The sequence below is a fragment of the Myotis lucifugus genome, unplaced genomic scaffold (assembly GCF_000147115.1).
Source record: "Myotis lucifugus unplaced genomic scaffold, Myoluc2.0 scaffold_309, whole genome shotgun sequence".
Taxonomy (NCBI): Eukaryota; Metazoa; Chordata; class Mammalia; order Chiroptera; family Vespertilionidae; genus Myotis; species Myotis lucifugus.
The window spans coordinates 1,198,278-1,220,316 of NW_005871357.1; the positions used below are offsets into that span (position 1 = coordinate 1,198,278).

At 45.0% G+C, this 22,039-nt stretch overlaps 1 protein-coding gene across 3 annotated transcripts in view; it reads right to left on the reverse strand.

Annotated features, from left to right (window-relative positions):
* WDR17 (WD repeat domain 17) overlaps positions 1-22,039 on the reverse strand; it is a 67,982-nt gene that overhangs the window by 7,876 nt on the left and 38,067 nt on the right. For all 3 annotated transcript variants that reach the window (XM_023763933.1, XM_023763931.1, XM_023763932.1), the window contains 12 exons: positions 21,137-21,339; positions 19,661-19,810; positions 19,193-19,323; positions 18,763-18,888; positions 17,392-17,547; positions 13,851-13,915; positions 11,221-11,353; positions 10,320-10,411; positions 9,193-9,292; positions 8,058-8,197; positions 3,457-3,568; positions 261-402 (listed from right to left, as the gene is read on the reverse strand). In XM_023763933.1, coding sequence (XP_023619701.1) covers positions 261-402; positions 3,457-3,568; positions 8,058-8,197; positions 9,193-9,292; positions 10,320-10,411; positions 11,221-11,353; positions 13,851-13,915; positions 17,392-17,547; positions 18,763-18,888; positions 19,193-19,323; positions 19,661-19,810; positions 21,137-21,339 — 1,550 coding nt within the window. The remainder of the gene's footprint in view (positions 1-260; positions 403-3,456; positions 3,569-8,057; positions 8,198-9,192; positions 9,293-10,319; positions 10,412-11,220; positions 11,354-13,850; positions 13,916-17,391; positions 17,548-18,762; positions 18,889-19,192; positions 19,324-19,660; positions 19,811-21,136; positions 21,340-22,039) is intronic.

Sequence of the window (22,039 nt, forward strand, 5' to 3'; positions counted from 1 at the left end):
GAGCAGCGGTCATGTCTCACCCACTGTTGAACCCATGTGATCAGCTCCCTTCTGGTGAATCCTATCTGTCCCTGGGATCAGATCACAGGTATTCATTCACCCACCCACCCTCTCTCAGGCCCCACCCCATATGGTCAGCAGTGTCTTTCCTTTCTCAAGGTAGGGTGGCTCGTGCTTGATGTGAAAGCTTTTTAGCAGTATAAATGAAAATATGAGATAAATGAGTAGATTTCAAATGTCTCTACCAACTAAACACTCACCTTTGACAAAGTCAATACCAACAGGAAGGGCTTTTTCAGGTTCTTGACTTAACAAGTAATACTTTACAGCTTCAAACACATTGCCATCTGCATGCGCTGTCTCCGCCAACTGCATACATTCTTCTACGGTGGGCAGCTTGCACTAGAAAATAATCGGGTTGAGGACAACATCACCAAAATGTGCAGAGATAAAAGTAACAGTATAAGTACTAAATAAGCTTCATATTTATTTCTTATGAAAGTTGCTCAAAATAGATGTGCATAAAATAACTTCTACTGAGATATATTTATGAAGCTATCTTGAAGGTGTAATAATAATAGTGATAATCATTAATAATAATAAATAGGATGTTACCCAAGAGTCAGTGGTTTTTATCACCCATTACCTAATAAAAGAGGGGGAAGTGAATTGCCTTGGTTGTGATATTGGAACTAGTGCCTGCAGCCGTGACTTAGGAAAAAATGCTGAGATTAGTTATTTTAGAACAAATATGCTGACCATTATAAAGAACTAATGTACACAATACATTAATTTCATGTGACCTCTGAGACAAAGCAGCTTCATTTCAATAATTGTACAAGCTCTGCAAGTTTTAGCTTTGCCGTCCGGAAATCCTACACTGTGTGGGGTTGGAGCCCATGGAATGTCATCACTGTGGCATGAGAAGCAGTACTCCCCATGGTCTCCATTTTTAAAAATCCGGTTAAAACCGAGTCTATTCCTCCCACAGGTGAGTTCTGCTTCCATAACAAGGCAGGAATTATGTTATCTCCTGGATCAAATTCCAATAATGTCCATGGTTGGTTCAGTTAAATTGTTGAATTGTGTTGGTTAGTTTCTGAGTGACACTGATAAACAGTTTGATGCTCTGGCTCCCACCACTCTGGCCACCACTGCAATGAGCTGCCACAGCAAGAAATGGTTTGCGTTATGACTCTGGAAAGTGTGCCTCACCCCCATGAGGTCACCTGTCTCTTCTCCTGGGGGACCTGCCACCCTCTTCCCCTCACTTTTCTCTTATATCCCCTTAAGTGACCAAAAAGTAAGTTTATTCAATTCACTTACTTACTAATGCATTTACTCAATAGTTTCTGTTGTTTAAAAATTAGGTATATTTAACATTACAGATCACTCAACCTCTCAGAAAAATCACCACAAACTACAACACAGGAGCTCTCATGTGAATGACACCTCCTATTGTTTCCTATCTCTACTCACTAAGCAACAGTTATTTATTGAGCAACTCCTATGTGCGTGGTACTGTGCCTGGCTAGATTAAAAAAAGGCTTCTTCACTTTGAGGAACGCTCAAAGAGCAGAGGGGATGAACCCCTTGGACGCTATCAGCGTCTACAGATGCAGGAGGCGGACCTGCCCCACACGCCACCCGCGTCTATAGCCGCAAACCTCGCGTATCAACTCTGGTCGCCCAATTTTAAAATCAGACTTGCTGGTGACGTCTCTGGGTTTGTAAAGAAGATCACGGTAACTTAAATTGTAAATATTCCAGCGCATATGGAAGAAAAGGGGATGGTTTCCGTTTTGGATGCATGGCAGTTAACTGGTAAAAACAGTGGTCCCCATTTAAATTTCCCACTCAAATAGGATAGGACAAGAGGAGTAAGGTGATCACCCCTGTAATTCTTGTTGAATCTTAAAGTTCTGGAAGTTGTGTAACATAATATTTGAATATATAATTGTCTGTACTACTTGTGAAGTTGTCCAGCTAGTCGCTTCTTCACACATTCTAACTAGTCTTTCTGAAGTGTTATTAATGGAGTCTGACGAGACAGTAATTATGTTCTCCAGAATGTGCGTGCGGTGAAAGACTTGGTGGAGACCTTCCCGCCCCTCCGGCCCCACTTTAACAGCTGTGATCGCAGTCAGGTGCTAATCTCCCTAAGCCTTCTGGGCCAGGGACATGCCCGTGTGCAGTAAGACAGTGCGCAGCCATGTAAAGCGCAACCTAAAACAGCATCCCTCTTCCTTCCGTGTGCATCGATTTCCACAAAAAATAATTTTCATTTGTCATGTTTATGAGCAAAGCACAGCTCATTTATAAAGCGAGTCAGGGAAGACAAAGCGTATAAGGAAGTTAAAGTCACTCAGCTCACAACCCATTCGTAACTCTCAACATTTATCTTTTCACAAGTATTTTCTCTGATATCACACTCACACTCACACACATACACACACATACAAATACACATACACACTTTCACACTCACAAACACACTCATACTCCCACAAACACACACACACACACACACACACACACACACACACACACTTGGTTTATCTATATTAACACAATACTCAGTAAGTACCCATTATTGAATGAGTAGGGCCACTCACACTGGGGGGAACATCAAGGTTCATATAAGTAAAAAATCTTTGTTATTTTTAGAGTTGAAGATGAGAACATTTTTTACTTTTATCTTTTGCTCAAAAGAACTATATGTATCTTCTTAAATATGCCGTGTAGTCATTTTCAGAATGAAAATCACGTGGCGTGTGCGTAGTGTCATAATCTGCTTTTCACTTGTTTTACAGCTGACTAATGTCAATAAAAACAGAACTTCAAGATCTTTTTAATGCATTAGTAGCACTAACACACAGAAATGTCCTACAAGCTATATAAACATATAACCTCCCTATTGTGGAACACTTGGGTTGTTTTATATATAATCTCGGTACATAAATTCCTATATTCTGCAAAGGAGCATTCTTTTAAAGCACTTAAGAAAAATGCATGCAAATTTCATTATACGTTATCAATTCTTTTAAAGGCCTTAAATTGTCTACTTTTAAAAGTTGACATTCATGCTCCTTGAGTGCAAAGGGGAGCAGTGGGAGGGCTGGGGCTGGGGGCAGGCATTGAGGCTGGTGGTCTCGCCCACCATTCACTCACTCAGGCAACAGCTTCCTTCCCTCCTCTGTGCTCACTTTCTTTATGCAATAGGAACAACACCCCCTGCTTTTCAGGGTTTCGTGAGGACAGAGTAAAATACAAATACATGTGAACATTTAGAAGAGTTCCCAGCACAGGGCAGAAGCTCAGTAACAGTTACTTCTTAGGATCGTCTTTGTTGTATATATACAAGGGCCCCAGGGAGACCAAATCTTTGCTTCTCTGTTTGTATCTCAATCCCTGAACCTGAAATGAGTTAAGTCACGGTTCTGCGTCCCCGACTACCTTCTCGCGGAGATCGCTCATCTCCTCCTCGCAGCCTGGGTAGAAGGCACAGAGCTTCACCAGCTGAAGTTCATTATCTGGAATCATCAGGAGCAGATCGGCTGCCAAATTCCTGGTCACATAACAAAAGGGGAAACGCCCATGAAAACAAAACTGCACACACAACACGAGAACTAAGTCCGAGGAAGGAGGCTCAGGGTATCTCCCACGCCGCCCTAGCTTCACAACAGCACTAACCTCCCGCTTAACCATGACGCTCCTCGGCACAGATTCCAGGGACCAAAGGGCGTGGAGGAAGAATGTGTGATGAGATTCCTAAATAGTTCTTTTAAAAAATATGTTCTTATTGATTTCAGAGAGAGGAAGGGAAAGGGGGAGAGTCATGGATCGGCTGCCTCCTGCACGCCGCCTGCTTGGATCGAGCCTGCCACCCAGGCATGTGCCCTGACCTGGGAATCAAACCCTGACCTCCTGGTTCAAGGGTCAACGCTCAACCACTGAGCAGCACCGGCCAGGATCCAAATAGTTTTTAAAGCTCTAAACGGAGTCTTCACATGTTCACAATTGATTCTGTCACTATATAATTGCCTAATCACACTGAGTTGAATTAGATCTGTGCTTTGGAATGAATTGCAGACTGTGAAGTGAATGCTCGCCAGCCATGGACAGGGTGTCACTCATTAGAGTACGCAGGTTATGTTTGGAAGCCGGGCATCCTGCCTATCTGTTAAACATTAGGTGGATGTCACACACAAATGCAATTTTCTCATTTACATTTTTAGAGATGTGATCAATGGAATAAATCACTGAAAACTAAGGTGTGTAAGAAATTGCATGTACAGCAGCTTTACATTAAAAATACTTTTTTTGCCCAGCTGGTGTGGCTCAGTGGTTGAGCATTGACCTATGAACCAGGAGGTCATGGTTTGATTCCTGGTCAGGGCACATGCACAGGTTGTGGGCTTGATCCACAGTAGGGGGTGTGCAGGAGGCAGCTGATCAATGATTCTCTTTCATCACTGATGTTTCTATCTTCTTCTCCCTCTCCCTCCCTCTCTCTGAAATCAATAAAAATATATTTAAAAAAATAAAGTATTTTTTATAAAATTCTTTTCTAAAATCACTAGATGGAGTTTTTGGTTGCATGCATCGTAACTGAGAAAACACTAATTTTCATAGTTTGAGATGTTATTATTCAGCTTTCAAGAAACTGATCAACATTCAGCATGACTTCAGAAGAGGCGATACTTCAAGTGTGAGTTAGGAAGGGTGTGCTGCGGACTGAGACAGACCCTCCTTCACCTCCGTGCGAAGCCTTCAGGGAAATCTAGATCGGCCATTAATGTGAACGAGCTATTTTTAAAAACATTAAGAGATATTTAATCAAGAATATAGTGAGCATAGAACAATAGAGATAATTTGTTGTGTCTCATTTTCTATTATCATTGCAAAGGTAAATCTTTGAATGTGTTTACAATTTCCAAATTAAAGTAATTCATCTGTTCTTGCTAAAATTATGAATGACTTTATGTTTTCTGACACTAACAGTTAATAGCAGTTTTCAATAATGTCCATGAGAATATAGAAATTACTTGCTTTTATAATGTATAAAATTGCCACCCTAAAATTCTACTCAAACTTCTATCAACTACAGACAAAAACCTGTATTGAATTATATCCTGATACAGTAAAATTTACAGCAATGCTATCTAATTTTATTCACTCGTTAGGTAAAATCACTACTTACTGAAAATTTAGCAAACCATATTACAAATAATGATATGGACCAAACAAATGATCTAACCTCTTAAATTTCACTATCAGAACAGGCACTTCAATTTGCTTAGCTGAATTCGCTATTATTTTATATTGTAGAGAGCCACAGTTCACTTATTATACACCTCTAAGTATAAAATCACAAGTGCTTTGTGCCTAGGTTATAGGAACTTTTGTCATTCCTCTGTGTTTAGGTTTTATATGCTATAAATTGTGGAAATAAATTGGCATTCTGTAAGACAAAGTGAAAACAGTTAATGATAATTTCTTACTACAGAGTTGGTGTCCCAATAATATAGAATATAAATATTTAATTAAGCAGTTTTTATAAAAGTAGATGATACCTGTATTCATCAGATGGAAAGCTAAAAGGAAAACAATTCTGGATATGAATACCATAGACAGGCAATGAGAACCAACCAGCAGCGAACTTTAACCAGCAAACACAGACATGTGAAGGATTCTTGGTTTATGAAGTTATACGCATTCTACTGAAACTATGCTGCTATCTTAATTTTTCTTTAAAATCTGTGGAGCTCTACTAGCCATTGGACTTACAGATCTCCATTCCCCCGCAAATAACCGATCAGCATCATCTATTTCGGAATTTGAACTGTGCCCTGGTTTTCGGCACACATATCTACGTATCGATGGGTATATAAAGGAAGAACTCCTGGGGGAGTTACAGGGAAACAGACGTTTGCTTTATATTAAAAGCACCTAAGATATATAGTCAGCTGAAAGATTTTAAAAACTCTTTTAAATTCAGTATCTATTCCTGTTTGCCTTTTTTTTTTTCTTTCACATAAACACACACACACACAAACCACATTTCCTTAGATTGGGTGCTGACTGTACATGGAGGCAGTCACCTCTCAGAACAGGCCTTGTGCTTTGGGATGGGTCTGAGGGAAGCCACGGCGACGAGGTGACTGACCACTGCAGTTCTCGACCGAGGGAGACCTGGGTCTCTCAGAGGGGCAGCAATGCGTACACCGATGGGGGGGGGGGCACCACGGCGTGCTGGGGTGGGGGGAAGAGGCTCTCCTACCCCCGCGCCATATGGGTCACGAAGAACAGCTCTGGGATGCCCGGCTCACTCTAGAGCTCCCACGTGCGGGCAGAAAGGAGAGTGGACAGTGTTGCCTGAGTCAGCCCCCACAGGGGGCAGAATTGTGTGATGGCTGCTGCAGTCTGCATGTGTGTGCCCCCAAACTCACGCGTGGAAACCAAACCCTCAAGGAGATGGTACTTGGAGGTCAGGCCTTGGAAGGTGCTCAGGTCAGGAGGGCAGAGCCGGCATGAACAGGGCTGGTGCCCTCACAGACGAGGCCACAGAGAACCCCCCTCCCCATGGGACACAGTGGAAGATGCCAACTGTTAACCAGGAGGCCAGCTCCATGGACACCTAATCTGCAAGTGCCTGGATCTTGAAGGTCTCAGCTTCGAGAACCATGAGAAATGCATTTCTGTTGTCTACGAGCTGCCGGAGTGTTTGTTACAGCAGCTGTACTGACTGAGACCCTAGGTAAGAGTGCACACTTTGGAGACTATTCATGTGGCCTTGAATCCTGGTTCTGACCACGCACTGAGGCCTGAGGTGAATCTGAGAGCTCATCTTAAGAGTGGCGTGTGTGCAAGGGGTGTACAGCGGGGAGAGGTCAAAGTTCTAGCAAACAAGCTTATCCAAAAAGTCTCGAGGTGCTAAGTAATTAGGTGAGAGAGAAGATTAAAGTCTAAAACCATCTTTACTCAACACATACCTTCTGAGTGACAGCATCCCCTGCATCTTTCCTAAAGTCCCTCCCTAATGAAGGGCGGTCGGCCCTGAGGACAGGGCTCTGCAGAGGTGAGCGGGAACCCACTGGACCAGGAAGCCCAGGTCGCCCCTGCCACTTCCCAGGGTCTGTCCCTGAAAGCGCTGCCAAGTTCGAGGCAATGGCCTGTGCCAAGTCCCCGGTAAACCACCTTAGTTATTACTCTCCATTGGAAACGTGACCTTATTTCCCAAACCTTAAACCAAGACACAGGATCTGACAAGGAGGAGCAGGGATGCAGAATTTGACATGTGGGAATGTGTGGTCCTGATAATCTTAAGATGCACACATTACTGTCTCCTGATGCTTTATGGGCTGGGAGTTCTATGGAATTACAGCTGGGCTACTTCAGGATGGGCCACGGTAGATTTCATTACACAACCGTTACTTCATTCTCACACCCCCCTTTCCTCTCACAATCTTATCCTTTATTAAAAAAGGAGACCCTGCTCTCAAAAAAGATGCTTTCTGATATTTGACCAATACAAAGAATGTCTGTGGTAGGTTTTTATAAGTATTCATTACCAGATTAAGTACATTTCTTTTTATTCCTAGTTTAAGAGATTTTAATACTCTTATTATATACCAATACTGACTGTTATCAAATGACTTTCTGTATCTTTCTGACAATAATATGATTATTCTATGTCATTCCATTAATGTGATAAATTATATTAATTGTATTTCTAAAGTTATCCAACTTTATTTCTCTGGTATAAAGGCAAGTTACCCTTGATCCTTTTCTATAGGCCTGACTTTGGCTAGCTAAGTATTTGGTTCCAGACTTTTGCTTCCATGTTCATGAGTGAGATTCTCTGGCAGTTTTTCTTTCTGTACTGTCCTTGTCTAGTTTAGGTATCAACTATATGTTAGCTTCTGATAATAAAAAAACACACACAAAACAGGACACCCTGTATACTCCCAACAAGTGATCAAATGCGACTTGCAAGACTGAAGAGATGCATTCCATCACCATAACATTCTTTTTTTGCATTTAGGAGCTCTTACCACATTGGGATCATCATGCATTTTCTGGCCAACAATTCCAGGGCGTAGTGGGTGGCTGGGGCTGCCGACTCGCCCAGGACCGTGCCCACGCAGACTGCCAACTCCAGCTCGTTCCCGCGGAGCAGGGATGCCATGGCCAGCTTGCCAGGGAGAAACAATGTCCTCAGGGTCAGAGACGCACACGGGGCAGGGGCACCGCTCCCGCCAAGCTCAGGAAGCAGAGCAGGGTGCATTAGCCAACACTCAGGCATTCTTATAAAATCCTGCTGCACTATTTCTACACAGGACGTAGGGGTGACTGCAATTTCAAGCGGAAAAGCTGATAAAGGGACATACAGGAAATACTCTCTAAGGTTAGAATTTAAGGATTTGGAGCGCTTGCTCATATTTTTGTAATTAACAACAGTCTCTCTGCAATGTCCTCAATATGTCCTTCAGTTTCTATCAGAAAAAAAGGTAAATTATTTTTTAAATGTATTTTTATTGATTTCAGAAAGGAAGGGAGAGGGAGAGAGAGAGAGAAACATCAATGATGAGAGAGCATCACTGATCAGCTGCCTCCTCCATGCCCCACACTGGGGGATCAAGCCCTCAACCCAGGCGTGAGCCCTGACCGGGGATCGAACCATGACCTCCTGGTTCATAGGTCAATGCTCAACCACTGAGCGACCTGGCAGGGCAAAAGTGTCAGTTCTTAAAAGCTTCCTAAGTAGTGTACGATGAGTATCAATTATCCCGGGAAGGCAGTGTTCTAGGAGCCAGGAGCCCCCAGTCTGCATCTTTACTTAGGATTTCCCTGATTCCATTAGTGGGTCCCGTGGGAAACACCCTAACAGTATAACTGGCGAAGAACATACTGAAGTAAAGTAAGATCTTTCAAACGTCAGGAGTGGAGTGCAAGTGCAGCGACTTCCCCTTTACCACCTCTTGCTTCACCTACAACGAGATACTTCGAGCCAGCTCGTCACAAGAGGCCCTTGTGATAGAAATTTAAAACGGAAGGACAGATCCCAGGGCCTGCGCAGTGTCCCCCTTGGCTGGGAAAGCATGCTGACCCGGATATGACTCAGGAGTCAGCCTGTTGTCCCTCAGACACCCGCCCTTCCCCTCACATGCCCCCTCCGCCCCACTGTACCTCCACATCGTCCACGGCCAGGTGGCAGCAGGCGGCCCGCACCGCCCGGCCGCCCTGGAAGTGCCACTCCGCCAGCTGTGCGCTCGCCGCGTGCAGGAGCCTCGGGAGAAGAGGAGGGGAGAAGAGGGGGACATTCTAGATCAGCAGGCGCCCCAGGAAGGGAGCTGATGCCCTATCACAGGCTGGTGCGCGGATGGGAGGGCCCTAACTGGACCCCCGGGACTTAGGTCGAAGCCGGACTTGGGGGACGTCAGGACAATAATCTTTCTTAGCAGACGAGCTGGTGAGGCCCCTAATGTCAGGAAAAGGCCTGATTTTCAAAACTTGCCGCCCCTCCTGGAATGAGCTGAGACTCGGCGGCAGGGGGCAGTTAACCTGTGGAGAGCTGCAGGCGGAGCCCTAACTTTCCAAGGTTTGGGTGGTGATGGGCCATGGGAAGTGTGCGTGCTAGGTCTGCAAGAGGCAGGAGTGGGCTGGCAGAGGGCAGCCAAGACCAGGAGGAAACGCTGGTCCCAACACATCACTGCCCAACATTTTATGACCCTTTTTACCCGGTCAGTGTCCTAATCGTTCCAATGTCCTATGTTCTAGGGCGAAACGGGAGCCGAGAGAAGAGGCCGGGAAGGCGGGCGACTAGATTTGGAAAAGGGAAAGACGCTGGAGATGTCTAGTCCCCTTTCCTTTGCAAACGCAACTCTGGATTTCTTCTTTGCAAGAGGCTGAAATGCTACTCCAGACACTAACCCTGGGGCCATGGGTGATGAGCAATGTCACCGGGCCGGTCCGCACTGACTGCACAGGGAGCATCGTGGCCCCACACAGCCCTTCCCCAGGGGCTGCCTCAGCCTTAGGACTCAGGTGCTGGCCTTGCAGTCTCCACACTGAAACCCGTTTGCCTTCCTGGAAGCTAAAGGGGGTCTAGGCTGCCCCCACATGGCTGACATGTCCCTGTGCACCTGGCGTCGGAAGCTGCCACAGAACCTGGATCCTGGTGGGAAATGCAGGGGGACCTGAGCCAGCCACGTCCTTGTGTGCAAAGGAAGACGGGCTACAGGGCCCTGAAATACGCCGAGAGGGAAACCAGCCATAGAAAACCTATCGACCCCAAACACGGCATCGCCGCTCACCCAGTGAAGTCCTCCCCGCGGGCGTCCTTGGGACCGGAGGCTCCGTCAGGGGTGGAGACGTGGCAGGTTTGCATGTTTCCCTCACACGCAGCCTGGGATGGAACGAAGACTTTCATCACTCTCTTTAAAAATTAATCTTTATTGTTGAAAGTATTACCGATGTTCCCTTCTTCCCCCCACTGACCCCCTCCTCTCACTCCCTACTCCTCCCCAGGCCTTCACAGCACTATTCCTTTTTGTGTGTGTGTTAATTCTCATCCAAGGATATTTCTTGCCCATTGATTTTTAGAGGTGGGGGGGAGGGTGACGGGGGGGGGAGAGAGAGAGAGAGAGAGAAACATCAATGTGAGAGAGACACATCGATTGGTTGCTTCCCTCACCCACCCCAGCTGGGGCCAGGGGTCCAGCCTGCAACCGCGGTCTGTGCCCTTGACCAGAATGGAGCCCATGACCCTCAGTCCCAGGGCCGATGCTCCCACCACCGGCTAGGGCACACACCGTTACTTGAATTAATCTTTAGCTCACTGTTGGTAAGTGACACATTTCAGACTAGTATTTTGAACAAAGGATACCTAAGTCATGCTTGAAATTTATACCATAATTTGGAGCCACCTTAGAATTTGAAAAAAAAAAAACCAAAAACAAAAAACAGGTGAACTCCGTTGTATGAACATGGAGCTTCAGTGCTCGGTTACCAGGAAAAGCTGGTCGAGCTCATGTAACGTTCAGCAGTGAACAAAGGCTCCGAGTTCAGGGTATGTGAGGACCTAAAACGAGGTCAGTGTGACCACGGCACAAACCCTGGCCTTCCCTGACTCTGTGAAGATGGCCATCAGTCAACAGGACCCTCTCCCTTCCACACCTACTCTCCAACATGCGCAGCGTGACTCTGCACCTGTACCTGGGCCACAAGCAGAGCTTCTTTAAGCTGACCCCGGGCCATAAAAAAGTGGACCAGTTTTCTCACATCCCCAGTGGCGATGCAGTATGGGATGGCGTCGTCCTTATCTTCCTGGATTAGCTGGTCGGCTCTCCTAATGAAATGAGAATAATTTCTCTTTTTACAACACAGTCATTTCAAGGCTCTCGGGTGGACTGAGCTTTTCTGAAATATCTAAACTTGGAGGCAGATTTCATAAAAGCTTTTTTGCATATCACTTTTTTAAAAAGACAGATGTTATGATCAAATCATAGAAGACAAAAACTTTCAGAAATAATAGATATTTCTTCCCTTAGACCACTACATATTTTAAATGTACTGACCAGGCAGGTCTTAAAATTAGTGCAGCTTATTTATTTGCACGAGCGATATATTTTTCTGAAGGTCAACTAGATAGACTAGATACAGCACCATGGCAGATCTGCTCTCGACTGGATTAACAAATGTGTGGGTGTCTGCTTTGTTAAAGAGAATTTTAAATGGTACTGTGAACACAATGATGAATAGAAAGCTTCTAAATGCCACTTGCTTAAAAATCATTAAAAAGACTGATGCAAGAACATAAATATTGATAATGAAAGGTGGGGTATTGTAAGTGACCCAGGAATGTTGCAGACAGGTGAAAGGGGTGGGGGATCCTGACGCCGAAGATTACGAAGGGTACCTGTGGGTGTCTCTGTCTCTATTGTATCCACGTCTGTCTGTCTCTGCTTCTCTTTCCCTACCATCGTCCCAGGTATTTTCCCAAAGGCCAGCTAGTTCCTTCCACTCTTAGTGTTTAACCTGCTTTGTTGAGCACGAATCTGGTTTATCTAATTTGCGTTGGCATTTGCACTAAATTGCATTTCGATGGCCAATCTTTGAGCAGGGGCAGTAGATGCATTTTATGTTGTTCTTCCAGCTCACCTTCCATCATCCCCAATGTACAGGGTCATTGGGGTCCCTCCCAACAGCTCTCTTGATACCACGTGACCCTGACTCCCTTGTTACAGCTGATTAGAAACAGTATTCTCCCCCTTGGCATTCGGAACTAGGAAGAGACCGCCAATCAAGCTCAATGGCCGGGTCTATGGAATGTAGACTTGGGAGCCTTGGGGAGAGAGATCATTTCCTGGCCACCATGTGGACCATGGAGCAGGGAAAATCTGGTGTCAGTTTTCAAAGATCAATGAAAAAGAGCTTTTGCTGAGGTTAAGACAAAACTGTTTTGAGGAATAAATGTCCTCAGCTAACTTGACCTCCTAAGGCTTCAGTAGGAGGAGTAGCACTCAGGACCCCGTAGCGAGGACCCGAGAATTCCCTGGATCTTGGAGCTTAGGGGAGGGAGCCTCCAGCGGAGGGCGGGGCCGCCTGCTGCTGAGCTCACAGCTGGGAGAGCAGGTGCTGGGGACCCTGCCTCCATGGCCAATGAGTTACTCCCGTGGTGCTCCAGGCTTCACTGATTGATTTTTAATGGTAAATGTGAGGTGCAATTCAATTTTATTACAAATCATGTACCATGAAATAAAAATGAAAAGTTTTTATTTTTAATGCTAGATATAAATACTCATTAAACAGTATTCTATAGGCCTAGCTCAGTGATTAACACATAATAAGCACTAAATAAATATTTGTTGAACGAATGAATGAATGAATGAATGGAGAATAGTCTTATGTTGTAAGTTAAAATGTGTCCCCCAAAAATATGTTGACATTCTGACCCATGGTATCTGTGAACGTTACCTTATTTGGAAATAGGGTGTCAATGTAATTAATTACGATAGGGTTATAGTGGGTCAGGGGTGAAGACAGACCCTCAATATGATATGGGTCATGTCCTTATCAAAAGAGGGGAATTTGGGCACAGGGACACACAGGAACAATGCCATGTGAAGACAGGCAGAGGTTGGAGTGATGTGTCTGCAAGCCAAGGACTGCTGGCCACCACCAGGTGCTGGGAGGAGGCGTGGATCTGATTCTTTCTCAGAGCCCCCCGCAGGAACCACCCCTGCCAATGACCTGATATCAGACCCCTGGCTCCGGAACTGGGACGGAATACATTTCCGTTGTTCCAAACCACCTCGCTTGTGGTGCGTTGTTATGGCAGCCCTAGAAAGCGAATACATCTTAGAAAGAAATCTTGTTTATGACATTTGTAAGCAAGGACACCTAGTCAAGCTTGCTTGGTGTTGACGCTCTCCTTGACCACCTGCTCCTCCCTAAGATCCCCGGAGAGGAAAAGGCGGGGATGAGTGTCTGCTGAGAGTTTCTGAGGTTACAGAGGAAGTATTCCACAAACATCTGGGAACCTTCGGAAAATCTCACCACTTACCGTTCAGTAGCAACACAGTCACCAGTGGGCATGTTTATGGACCTGTCATTTCATCCACTGACATGGGAAATTGGCCTTCCAATTACTTTATCAGATGTCAGGTCAAACATAAGAGCAGCAAAATGACTTGTAACCAATTAGTTTATTGTGTCAGAAGACATGAAAATTCAGTTATTATTTAAAAGAACGTAAAGTAGAAATCTCAAAAGCTGCCGTCCTCTTCACCTGTTGTTCCTACGCTAACATATCTGGAAGGGCTCTGGGATACAGACGGCCTTACCTCTGCGTTAACTTCCTCCAGTACTTCACCGAGACGCCTGGTGCCACGGACAAGGCTTTGTCCCACTGCAGCAGAGGGAGAAGAGCAGAAACACAGCGTTCTGATGCATAGTCTCACGCCCGGCAGACTTGTTCTTTAATGAACTCAGATTTATGAAACAAGATTTTAGAGTGTATTTAGAGTGTGAGCATTTCCAGAATTACTTTTCTATTCTATCTCATTCATCCCACAGAGTATAAATATTACTATATCCTAAATATTAAAAGCCTAATATGCTAATTAGATCAGACGTCCCTCCAGACGTCCTTCCGGACGACCTTCTCAATGAAGCCGGGCTGCGAGGGAAGCCCGGGTCCCGGGTGTCAGAGGGAAGCCGGTGCCGGCAGCCAGGGAAAGGAAGGTCTTCTCTTGCATGATTTTCATGCATCAGGCCTCTAGTCTATAATAATAAAAGCTTAATATGCTAATTAGACCAGACAGCCAAATGACCTTCCGGATGTCCTTCCGGATGACCTTCCAGACAAAGCCAGGGCTGCGAGGGCCAAGGCAAGCTGCCGCAGTTGCGAGGGCCAAGCCCCTTGCACGAATTTTGTGCATCAGGCCTCTAGTTTTAAAATGAAATGATATGTAAATTGTATTATTTAGCAGGGAAAATCCCAAACTAGTATTATACAGAGAGACAAGAGCTAGGAAGAGGGGGAGGAAGAGAGAAAGAAGGTGATGGTGGGGGAGGGATAGTAACTAGAGTTTTTAGTTTGAAAAATATATTAACTCATCGTCCAACACAACACCAGAGTAATTTTTCTGTGGTATTCTATGTTCTACGTTCAAAATAATTTGCACTGAGATTTTATTTCACTGTTATGTTTAACAAATATATCTATTTCTATTCTTTCCTTACTCATTTTTATAAATTACATTTATTGTAAGTTCTTCCTTTACAACTGGTAACACCAGTCTTCATATTTGAAATATTAGGCTACTAATAAAGAAGTTCATTGCTCAACCAAGGCTGACTGTGACTGTGATTTAAAAATATGGAGTTCAGCCCTGGATGGTTTGGCTCAGTGGATAGAGTGTCGGCCTGCAGACTGAAGGGTCCCAGGTTCGATTCCGGTCAAGAGCACATGCCTGGGTTGCAGGCTCGATCTCCAGTAGGGGTGTGCAGGAGGCAGCCTTTCAATGATTCTTTCCCATCATTGATGTTTCTACCTCTCTCTCTCTCCCTCTCCCTTCCTCTCTGAAATCAATAAAAAAAATATGGAGTTTACATTCAAGTCTGGAAGGGAAGTGAGGGGAAAATATTCTGAAAGATCACTACATAAATCAAAACTTCATTTTATTTAAAACATTTTTTAATCCTCACCGAAGGATATGTTTTTTAAATTGATTTTTAGAGAGAGAGGGAGGGAGAGGAAGAGAAACATCAATGTGAGAGAGAAACATCGATCAGTTGCCTCTGAGGTACGTGCACAACAACCTAGGTATGTGCCATGACCTTTCCTGTGTATGGGATGATACTCCAACCAACGGAGCCACCAGACAGGGTGCAAAACTTGGTTTTAATGAAGGCTTTTCAAAACAGAGCTCTACTGCAATTAAGGCTATAAAATTGGTAATTAGCCTACAATTAATGTTAAAATTTAATCAGGTAATTTTAAATATTATATAATTTATAATCATGCTACCTAAGGAAGGGAATCTAAATATGTTTTAAAGGGAAATTTAACTACACTATAGTAGGAAGAAATGGAAAAAATAAGTTGAAATGTAGACTAAATTAATGTCACCAAGCTCTTTCAATAAAAACAGGTCTTGTAAGTGAAAAGATTAAATGTTTCTCTAACCCAGTGGTTCTCAACCTTCCTAATGCCGTGACCCTTTAATACAGCTCCTCATGTTGTGGTGACCCCCAATTTCATTGTTACAAATTGGACATAATTAAAGCATAGTGATTAATCACAAAAACAATATGTAATTATATATGTGTTTTCCAATGGTCTTAGGCGACCCCTGTGAAAGGGTCGTTCGACCCCCAAAGGGGTCGCGACCCACAGGTTGAGAACCGCTGCTCTAACCTCATAGTACTAGCCTTGCAGGAATAAGCGATCTGTAAGGAGGTGATGATGAACAATTGTAAGGACACCCATATTTCTAAAGGACTTTAAGCACAGTTTCTGGAGATCATTAGTCCATTGATAAAACTGCACCTGAGTAGAGGATCTTTAATTAAATTTGAATTAAATAGTTTAAAATTAGATATGCCAAAATAAAAAATTCATAAAGATAAAGAATTATACTGTTCTATCAAAATGTATTTCTCTTTGGCTTTTGATAGGTACTATTCTTTCTAGTAGTTCCCTGTTAAAAAAAGTAACTTTTACATCATATCTTTACTTCTTCATAAGTAAAACCTTTACACTGCTCCTAGATTAAACACTTTTTAATTTGCAGTGCCTTTCAACAATGCTTTTAAATGACACATTTTATTATTTAAGGTCAGGAAGTAATTGTCTCTAGAGTATGAAGCAATTAAAAGGTGCATTAAACTTCATCTTGACATATTTTATTAAAGCTATTGCTTAGCTTCATATTATTGATAAGTATCCTTACTTGTATGTCGTCATCATGGTAATTATGAAATTAACTAACTTAGACATTTAGAAAAATGATCAAGTATGAAACGAGTCCACGTCATCTTAGTTTTTTGTTTTTGATTTTTGGCGGGGTGGGGGAATTTTGTTGGAGTAAATACACGCGTAGGAAAATGAAAAGCTCAGTACGTTTCCACCCTGGCTACACTCATGTAACCAGCCCCGGGGTCAAGGAACAGAGCCCGCCCCCTTTTGCTCTGCCAGTCCCCGCCCACCTTCCAGTGCAGGCCCTTGTGCAGGATTTTTCCAGGGCGGCTTCATCGGAACCTCTCGTGGGAACTGTTGAGCTCAGTCCTCTTTAAGAATCAGGCTGTGCCATCAGATGACCCTCAGTGGGCACTTCTGGCCAGTGCGGGACTTAGTTATGACAACCAGTACTCGAGAGGGAACCCACGGGACAAGTTAGCCAATGGAGATGCTTCTTCGGGAATCAGAGTCCAGCCTCGGGCAGTGGTTCTCAGACTTCCTCCTGCTCGGGAGGCACCGGGAGGGCCTATAAAAGCTCGGATCAGCCCGGCGGGCGTGGCTCAGTGGTTGAGTGTCCATCTATGAACCAGGAGGTCGAGATTCTGATCCCAGAGGGCACATGCCTGGGTGGGGGGCTTGATCCCCGGTGGGGGGCGTGCAGGAGGCAGCCGATCAATGACCTCTCTCATCATTGATGTTTCTCTCTCTCTCCTCAATAAAAATATATTAAACAAAACAAAAGCTCAGATGCCTGGCTCCCACCCAGGGTTTCTGACTGGGGCCTGGGGTGGGAAATGGGTGTCTAGCAGGTCCCTGAGCCCAGGACCCCCTGTGATGGCACACACTTGAGGGACCCAGGACCAGCGAGACCCGGAGAAAGGTCAGCTAAACTCGCGCATGTCGCTCTGACGGCCCCTCACCTCGCCGAGCTCCACCATGAGCTCGCAGTAGCGCTGGATCTGCCCGAGCCTCAGGTGTATGTCCGCGGCCTCCTTCAGCCTCTCCTCCGTGGTCGGCGCGCCGATGCCCCCTCCGAACTTGGACATCTTGACTGTGGTCAGCTCCTGGGCTTCAGACTGTGGCGAAGAAAAGACCCTTCTGAACTGTGTGACACAAGCACTGGAGATGCACCTGCTCTAAGAGTGCTCTGTGGACACGCAGCTCAACAGCATCCGGCTCTGGGAAGCAGGCACTGAGAACCACACTTCCCCCTAAAGGAGGCAGCCTGGCTCACAGTGCGGGTGGGATGGAGCCTGGGGGCCTGGGGTGGGTGGCAGAGGCGAACTCCCACTGTCCCTAAAGCTCCTGGGGTTATGGCGACACAGAGGCCCCAGGGCCGGAGGCAGTGAGGGAGAGACAGCCGTGATGAAGAGGCATAAGATGGTCGCTGACAGACATTACATTACTGGCTGCCTCGAACTGGCTCCTGTACAGCCACCAGGGAACTGGGGCAGTCAGACGCGTCTAGCTGTGCACAGTTCCCTCCCTGCTGACGGGTGAGTTCCCTGCGGACATTTCACTGCAAACCTAAGAGCTACTTCTCTTTCCGGGCCCAGGCCTGGTGTGTGGTGGGCACTGCAGATCACCAGGTGTGAGATAACTAATGCGTCTGCATTACAATTCACTACGACCAGTCTAATAAGACATAGCTCAGAAGACAGCCTTTCAGGCCCCTGAGACCAGACCCAGCGTGGCCCCCGCGTCCCCGTCACCTGGTTGCAGGGTAAATGGGAAGCATTGCAAGCAGGTCCAGGTGACCTTTGGGATTTCGCGAAGTTTGACTTATGAGAACTACGGCTGCCTCCTGGGTTCTCAGGAAATTCCTGCTCGCATGGTCAGACTCTCATGCTTGGTTTTACTGAAGATTTATCTCCTCAACATTCACGTATTTCAGTCAACTAACTCTAATTATATAAAATTTTAAAATAATCTTTATGTTTTAACTAGAGGCCCGGTGCACCCGGGGAGAGGAATCCCTCAGCCAGGCCTGTGCCCTCTCACAGTCCGGGATCCCTCGGGGGATGTCTGACTGCTGGCTATCCCCCGAGGGGTCCTTAGTGCTCGCCAGCCATGAGCCCGGCTTCTGGCTGAGCGGTGCTCCCCCTGTGGGAGCACACTGACCATCAGGGGGCAGCTCCTGCATTGAGCGTCTGCCCCCTGGTGGTGAGGGTGCGTCATAGCGACCAGTCATTCCGCCGTTGGGTCGATTTGCGTGTTAGGGTTTTATTATATAGGACGGCGAGCACGCACACTCCTTTCTGCAGAGCCCGCCTGTGTGCCACTGCACTCACTGTGCGGAACTTCAGCAGGTGCTTCAGGTGCATGATGCCTCTGCAGTAGTTCTGGGGAAGCAAGCTGTCATCCTGCCCTTTGATCACGGCCACCAAGTTCCACAGGTTGTCACTGCCACCTGGAGGCTAACAGTGGATCAGAGTCAACAGCCAGAGATGTGCTCGGGAGGGAGAGAGAAACCCCGCAGCACGCTGCATCTTCACACACGCAAGGCAGGCACATCGAAACTGAGCATTAACAAGGGAACGGCCACACGCCTCCCATCGCCTGCTTCCGGCTTCACCGGCTTCCTTCCACTGTGCAGGCATGTTCAGAGGGACGCAGGGAACCCATGACACGTGCAAACATGTGATGACTTTGTGACCACGGCTGTGACGATCCATTTTGGGGCAAAGGGAAATGCTCACACCTCATCCCTGTCATACTCACGGACAAACACTCCGAAAACCACCTGAGCTTCTTCCCACGCGGGTGGCCGCCCAGCTTCTCTATTTCCTGTTTAATGTCCCTCGACACTTTGCCGCACAGCACAGGGGGCGCGCCTCGCAGGATGGCGTCATCTGGAGAACAGACACCACTCAGTGAGGAAAGGCTGTCGGGAAATTTGAGTTAAAAATAAAAATCTGGCCCGACCGGTGTGGCTCAGTGGTTGAGTGTCGACCTATGAACCAGGAGGTCGCATTTCCATTCCCAGACTGGGCACGTGCCCGGGTTGTGGGCTCCATCCCCAGTAGGGGTCGTGCAGGAGGCAGCCTATCAATGATTCTCATCATTGATGTTTCTCTCTCTCTCTCTCTCTCCCTCTCCCTTCTCTGAAATCAATAAAAAGACATTTAAAAGTAAATATATAAATAAATAAGTAAAAATAAAAAGCTGACACATGCATAGTGTCAGTACCAGTGTTCCCGATAATTTCCTTCCACGGTCTGTCCGCCAGGATGCTAATCTGTAAAGGGGTGACTAAAGGTGCCAATGACCACAGCCTCACGGTGGAGTCCCGGGAGCAGGAGGCCATGGTGAAGGGGCGGCTCGGATGGCACGTTAAACCTGAAGGAAGAAGAAACGGTGTTAACTGGAGTCAACATTGGAAATATTTTTTTATCTACATGGACCTCAGCGAACGCATACAGGATTGGAGTTTTGAAGAAATGTTTCTATCTTGACTGAAAATACTGTAAGAATGGAATAACTTACTTAGCACATTCCATAAATAATGGCTAAAGGGTGTCCCAAAATTCACGCAAGAAGTAATTTTGATAGAAAACACAGGTTTATAATTAAAAATTGTAAATTTCTTATTGATTCACAAAGTATACAGTATAGGGTAATGTATGGAATAGTGTATCGGGGAAATGGCCTCCACGGCTTTGCTGGCACATACGCAAAGCCGTGGTCTTCATTGGTCTTCATTGTCCCTGCTCCTGATCCATAACTGGTACTTGGTGATGCTTATCAAATTGAAGGGATTGAAATCAAAGGGCAACAGATATTAGAATCTGATTCAATAAACCAAGTAAAATTAGGCTTTTATTTTTTGTTGTTGTTAATGTTCACGCAAAATTCAAATCTTGCGTGAATTTTGGGACACCCTTTATAAATGGAATAGTTATGGGAAAGCAAGCGGCCCTGGATGAAAATGTTGAAATTACATCTCAGTTTATTAATACCAATGCAGCACACAGCCGTCTGTGACTCCATGGAAGTTCTAGCTACAAGGACGGGGGCCCTTTCGATTTACAATGTCCAGAAGTGCAATTCTCTCTCACGCTCAGTCTTGCGCTGCCTCAATTAAAAGGCCATTGGGCTGAAGCACATGGACACACATGGCTGGGTTAGGGGTACTTTCTTCCAGGAATCATTTTTGCCATCGTAATTGGCCTACTTAGGCCCATTAAGGTGTTGGTGCTGCAAATGAGAGTAAAGATGTGCAAAAGATAAGGTATCTGATTTTCCATACCCAACTCAATAATATTAAAAAACAAAACACCACTCTACATATCCTGGCGGTAGAGAAATGGCTGAATAAACTATATCTACTTCATTACTGATTTCCTGTTTTATAACTTACCCCTGGACTGATGGTAGGAGAGGAAGAAAAATCCAAGCCATACATGCAAATATGTGCATGGGTGTGTGTGTGTGTGTGTGTGTGTGTGTGTGTAAACACAAGTACACCTGCAGGTAAAGACACCACAATGTAAACAAAAGTTATATTCTGCGAATTTCTGATGATGCTTTTTTTGTCTGTCTGGTTTCTAATGAGAATGTTGTTTTAAAATGAAACAGTGTAAAACGTCTTAAGAACACCATACTGCTCGGAAACGAGAGTCACCATGAGGAGGGCACAGTGTAAAAGCATGAGGAGCACTTTACCGTACACATCTGCGCCATGATCGCACACGGTGTCCAGGCACGTCCCCTTGCGAGTGTCCCACACCCTCACCGTGTAGTCCCAGCTGCCGGAGACGAGGAGGTACGGGATCTCCGGGTTCCACAGCAGCCCCCGCACGGGGCCGGAGTGCCCGCTGAGAACACGGATGCAGGCATCTTGAGTGTAATCCCAGATGCGAACAGAACTGGAACAGAACATTATGGGTCTAATACCATTCGAGTTATCAGTTACCTAAAATATTAACATATTCTTATTGGAGCACAATGATTACTTCTCAGTATATTAAAAAAGCATTTTATGTTTCAAGATATGCTAAGAATCTCTTCTTCATAAAAGTTGGAAATGAATGATTAGGCTAGAGTTAGCGTACTGCAATACAGAGTATTTTTTCTCCTGACTTTTACTGGTCATTTGCTAATGATACTAAATGTACTATTTCACAGTTTATATGTTTAAAGAATTTATTTCTTAAAATGAAATACCCAGAACCGATAAAACCAAAGAAAAATATGAGTAATAACATGGATACGACAATTTAAGAACACTTAAATTTTTTTGTAAGTCATGAAAATACTGTATATATGGCAATGGATAGTACCTGAAAAATCAATTCAAATTTATGATTATATCAGTCATCATAATAAGTTGCTTATTCAGTGTGGAATCACTCTCAGATCATTACAAAATTTAAATATAACTGGATTCATGATATGACTTGAATCTACTGATTAAACAAAGTACAATTGTTACTAAAATAAAATTTGAACTAAAAATCAACTTAAGATTCCCCCAAATGTCCACTTTGCTTAGACAATTCATACTAATTTTTTTGACACAGATTTATATCAATCTGCTGATACCAAACTATTGATACTTCAAATATT